The following is a 6,000-nucleotide window of genomic DNA, read 5'->3' on the forward strand; positions in this document are numbered from 1 at the left end:
AACCAAGTGCTCTAACAGTGTAGTGTGCTTAGGCTCTGAGTTAAACCCAAGAGCAGTGTATATGGTAATAATGTCATGAGTAGGCCCTGGATGTTGGAAGTTAATGTGTGTGTGTGTGTGTGTGTGTGTGTGTGTGTGTGTGTGTGTGTGGGCTACGTGTGTGTGTGTGTGTGCATGCATGTATTTGAGAGTGTGTGTGTGTATGTGTGTTTTTTTTTCAGCTGCTGATATCAGCAGATTTTACCCTCTGCAGACCACGGGTCAGGGAAAGAAAGGGCGGAAAATGAACAGAGAGAAGGGAGGGGAGGGAGGGAAAGCAGGGGATAGAGAGGAGAAGGGGAGGGATAGAGCAGAGAGGAGGAGGGATATACTGTAGAGGAGAAGTGGGAAGAGAGGAGGAGAGAGACATTTAACAGTCCTATATTGTGCACCTTTGTGAATACAACTGGTGGAATTTGCCCATTTTCAACTCAAGTTGGACATTGCCTTGCTGCCTTGGACACACAGTATTGGATAACACCATTTTCACACATCTGTGTGCGTGTGTGTATACGTGCATGTGTTTGGTGCTTCTTCACAGCAATGGAACCACTTAATCAATTTAATCAATACTGCATTATGGTGTGAATTCCATATATATATATATATATGTGTGTGTGTGTGTGTGTGTGTGTGTGTGTGTATGTGTGTGTGCCTGTGTGTGTGTGTGTGTGTGTGTGTAGTTCAGCGAGTGATAATGGTTTCACACCTCATTGAATTGCTGCCTACCCAAATCTAACACACACACACACACACACTACATACTAACACTGGTCGAAAGGCACATCATGCCATGTTTTCTGGAGGGGTTCTGCTGCAGTGTTTTCACTTCCTGGATGTCCTCTTCATGTGCCCATGTCCTAGCCACTCGTGTGTCCTGCTTCCATTGATTTGAACTGCATGGGAGTCCACATCTAATGCTGGTTGTTTTTTGTTTAATTATGTTCATGCATTGTGTTCTATTAAGATGGCTGTCCCAGGTGGTTTGTATGGGTACAAATGCGATAATCTGTGTCATTTAAGGAGGGCTCTGCTCATGACATGCAGTGTTTTACTCTGTCATGTCACCCATTATGCGCAGTGCTCTGTCTCACGGACTTAAGCTCAAAGTCAAAGTCAAAGTCAAAGTCAGCTTTATTGTCAATTTCTTCACATGTTCCAGACATACAAAGAGATCGAAATTACGTTTCTCTCTATCCCACGGTGAAGACAAGACATATTTTACCAATTTAAGTCCACAGACAAACATAACATTCAAGTAAACAAAAAAGTAAGTAAATAAGAGGGCACATATAATAATGAAAAAAAAATAAGAGCAGCAAAATTTGGTTTAAATTGTGCATAGACAGTCAATAAAATGCTAGTGCAAAGTCAGGCCAATAAAAGGCTTGGGTAGTTCTGTTTGACCTAAGTAAGAAAGAAAGTGACATAGTGGTGCAAGTTATGTAAGAGCAGCAGATGTGTTGTGTTTTCAGGACAACAACAAGTTGTAAAGTGTACAAGTGTGCAAGTGTGCAAGTGGAGTAGTGCACGCGGCCATTGTGGGTCCAATGTCCAGGATGTTATGTAGCTGAGGGTGGAGGGGGGAGAGGAGGGAGAGAGTTCAGCATCCTTACAGCTTGGTGTATGAAGCTGTTGGTGAGTCTGGTAGTGCGGGAGCGCAGGCTTCTGTACCTCTTCCCAGAGGGCAGTAGATCGAACAGATTGTGAGCGGGGTGACTTGCATCACTCACAATTTTGGTCGCCTTGCGGGTGAGGTGGGTGGTGTAAATGTCCTTCAGGGAGGGGAGTGAAGCACCAATAATCCTTCCAGCTGTGTTCACTATGCGCTGCAGGGCTTTCCTGTTGTATTCAGTGCAGCTTCCGCCCCACACAGCGATACAGCTGGAGAGGATGCTCTCAATGGTGCCTCGGTAGAATGTGGTCATGATGGCTGGTGGAGCACTTGCTCGCCTGAGTTTCCGCAGGAAGTACAGGCGGCGCTGAGCTCTCTTCGCCAGTGATGCAGTGTTGGTGGTCCAGGAGAGGTCTTCGCTGATGTGCACCCCCAGGAATTTGGTGCTGCTCGCTCTCTCCACCACAGCACCGTCGATGGTCAGTGGCAGGTGTTGGGTGTGACCTCTCCGGAAGTCAACAACAATCTCTTTGGTCTTGCTGACGTTCAGCAGGAGGTTGTTGTCCCTGCACCACGTGGTCAGATGGTCGACCTCCAACCTGTATTGGGTCTCGTCGCCCTTGGTGATGAGACCCACCAGAGTTGTGTCGTCAGCAAATTTCACTATGTGATTGTTGCTGTAGGTTGCAGTGCAGTCATGCGTCAGCAGGGTGAAGAGCAGCGGACTGAGCACGCAGCCTTGGGGGGCCCCTGTGCTCAGTGTGATGCTGCTTGAGGTATTGTTGCCAACACGTACTACTTGGGGCCTCTGACAGAGGAAGTCCAGTAGCCAGTTGCAGAGGTAGGTACTGAGTCCCAGTTTGTCCAGTTTGCAGATGAGTTGTTGTGGTATTATGGTGTTGAATGCAGAACTGAAGTCTATAAACAGCAATCTCACATATGAGTCTCTTTTTTCCAGGTGGGTGAGGGCTGGGTGGAGGGCAGAGCAGATTGCATCCTCTGTAGACCGCTTGGCTCGGTATGCAAACTGGAAGGGGTCCAGGGTGGGGGGGAGAATGGCTTTGATATGTGACATGACAAGCCGCTCAAAGCACTTCATGATGATGGGTGTCAGTGCCACAGGGCGGTAGTCATTGAAGCAGGATGGAGCAGTTTTCTTCGGCACAGGTATGATGGTGGCAGCTTTGAAACATGATGGGACGATGGCTTGCTTCAGGGAAGTGTTAAAGATGTCTGTGAAGACATCCTTAAGCTCCCCTGCGCAGTCCTTCAGCGCACGACCTGGGATGTTGTCTGGACCTGTTGCCTTACGGGTGTTGATAGCAGCAAGTGTCCTCTTCACGCTGTCGGCAGAGAGGCACAGGGGCTGCTCATGTAGAGGGGGATGGGTCTTCTGTGGGCAGGTGCTGTTTTGTGCTTCAAAGCGAGCAAAGAAGCGGTTCAGGTTGTTGAGCAGAGGGATGTTGCTCTCACAGCTCTGTGGCGCGGGCTTGTAGTCCGTGAGGGCCTGAATGCCCTGCCATAGGCTTTGTGCGTTCCTGCTGTCTTTGAAGTGGGTGGTTATCTTGAGAGTGTATTCCTTTTTTGCTTCCTTGATGCCACGGGACAGGTTGGCTCTCGCTGTTCTCATGCCAGCTTCATCCCCAGCTCTGTAGGCTTTGTCTCTGGCCCTCAGCAGCCTGAGGACATCCCCTGTCAGCCATGGCTTCCAGTTGGCCCGAGTGATGATGTCTTTTGTGTGGGTCACATCATCGATGCACTTGGTGATGTAAGAGGTTACAGTGTCTGTATACTCTTCTATGTCTGTCCGGTTGTTGTAAGTGGCTGCCTGCTTAAACATTTCCCAGTCTGTTGTGTCAAAGCAGTCTTGAAGAGCATCGGAGGCTCCCCCAGGCCACACTTTTACCTGCTTACGAACCGGTTTGTTCGCTTTTACCCTTTGTCTGTATGCGGGCATTAGCATAACAGTTATGTGGTCTGAAAGTCCAATGTGGGGGAGGGGGGTGGCTTTGTATGCTCCTTTGTGTGTAGTGTAGACCAGGTCCAGGATGTTATCTCCTCTTGTTGGAAAATCAACATGCTGGTGTAGCTTTGGAAGTACAGTTTTAAGATCAGCATGGTTAAAATCTCCAGTGAAGATGGTGAAACCGTCTGGGTGTGCCGTCTGTTGTTCACTGACAGCCTGTGCCAATTGAATGTGATTTACATAAAAGGAAAAAAAGCTGTAGCGTGATTGGCAGTTGCATTGCCATTCTGCAGTGCCATCCACATTTATTGGCACCTCCTGGTAGAAATGAGTAAAAATGTTGAAAAGTCTGGTGAAACCGTCTGGGTGTGCCGTCTGTTGTTCACTGACAGCCTGTGCCAATTGAATGTGATTTACATAAAAGGAAAAAAAGCTGTAGCGTGATTGGCAGTTGCATTGCCATTCTGCAGTGCCATCCACATTTATTGGCACCTCCTGGTAGAAATGAGTAAAAATGTTGAAAAGTCTGTTAAAAGTCTGTTTTTTTTGTCCTTTCATGCTGTTATTTACTATAATTTACTATTCTTTTTTTCCTTTTATGTAAATCACATTCAATTGGCACTGTGTATTAAATGCAACCTGCCCTGCCTTTGCATATTTGTACCAATAAATGTGTGTGTGTGTGTTTAATTTGCACAGATATGTGTTGATTTGCACACATACAGTATGTGTTGATTTGTTGCTGTTCCATGCTTGCTACATGTTTAATTTGCTAAAGGGTCATTCCACATCAATTCAACCAGGGCCCACGCACTTAGGTCTCAAAAAATTATGAAAAAATTACAAGACTAATTTTACAGTGTGTCTCCTGGGTAACATAGGTACACCTGGTAATTTTTTTAGAATTTTTTGAGACCTAAGTGCGTGGGCCCTGGTTGAATTGACATGGAATGACCCTAAACCAGTTTTGTCAAAGCAATTCATAAGTGTTGTCCTTTATTGTGTTCTGCTCATAATATATGTTGTTGTTGCTGCTGCTGCTGTTGTTGCTGTGCTTGTTTCTCCTTAGTGCTGTGCTGTGTGCCGTGTTAAAAACTGTGCCCCTTCCCGGCGCTTCTCTGTTTTGTTTTTATAGTTGCAAGACCCCCATTCGTATGAGCAGGTCTATAAGTACTTAGACCTCCCCACACAGGTATGTCTCAGCCTACCTCAGCCCATCTGCACTGTGCCCCCCCCCCCTCCCCCTTCTGTTCCTCTTCCTTCCTTTTAGTCTCCTCCACCAATGTTCTCTCATCTAACAGCTCCACAGCTGGCCTGCCTGTTCTGTCCGCTAAGCAGGAGATCTGGAACATTCTTTTCTATTGAGTTGTATGTATGTATGTATTCAGATAGCACCTTTTAAGCCCGGGGGCGTGGTGTTCTGTGGTGACAAGCTTGGGTGAGTTCACCCAGAGTATGTGCTTAATCTCAGAAGAGCCCTATGGCTTCATTTAAGCATATCAAAGCTACAGGGCTCTTGTTTTCAGGAGATTTACTCAGAGTTAACTAGGTTTGACACAAAACCACATACTTTGAATACCCAGCCGATGTCGATGATGGCGCCTACAGTTTATGGAAATGCTGTGTGTGAAGCAACTTAGTCATAAGACTGATATAACAATGTTATAAACATGTCAGGACTGACCCTATGTCCCTTTATTAGTTACCGTGATTAAGTTTGAGTTATTAGGTATTATTTAGTGATCAAGTTTGTGCTGAATGCTGTGATAATGAAAGGTTACCATCTTTGCTTACTTTCATGTCAGTTCTCAGGATTTTTTCTCAGGAGTTGCTATGACAGTTAGCGATAATGGTAACATGGCATTATTCACTGTTACATAATAGTTTTTTGTTCTAACTATTCCACAGTTATAGAGTACCTGTTGCTTAATGTAGCAGGTGATTTTGAACGTGCTGATAGTGGAAATAAATATTCCACATTAACCTTAAACTTAACACCACACCTCAACACTAGCATAACTGTGTCCTTTCGCTGTAACACCACGCCTCAACACTAACACAACCTGTGATAGCATAAGCCATGTTACTGACTAATTATTTCTGGTGAAATGATAGTGTCATATTACAATTACAATGGTTATTGCCTCAATGCTAACCAAACCGACACACACACACACACACATACATACATACATACATACATACATATATATATATATATATATATACATACATACATGCATACATGCATACGGAAACTATCTTCACTTTGTTGTTATCATACAGCATACATAATGCTATTACCTTAGCATTGCTAGTATGATAGCATTGAGGCGGTACTGAATGACACCACATATTTTCCATGTGAGACTGCACCAGA

General features: G+C 45.3%; 1 protein-coding gene across 1 annotated transcript in view; it reads left to right on the top strand.

Annotated features, from left to right (window-relative positions):
* Positions 1–6,000, top strand: part of LOC121711078 (wiskott-Aldrich syndrome protein family member 1-like) — a 60,060-nt gene that overhangs the window by 50,944 nt on the left and 3,116 nt on the right. The window contains 1 exon segment of the mRNA XM_042094377.1: positions 4,756–4,812. Within this exon segment, the coding sequence (XP_041950311.1) occupies positions 4,756–4,812 (57 nt within the window).

The sequence above is a fragment of the Alosa sapidissima genome, chromosome 6 (assembly GCF_018492685.1).
Source record: "Alosa sapidissima isolate fAloSap1 chromosome 6, fAloSap1.pri, whole genome shotgun sequence".
NCBI lineage: Eukaryota > Metazoa > Chordata > Actinopteri > Clupeiformes > Clupeidae > Alosa > Alosa sapidissima.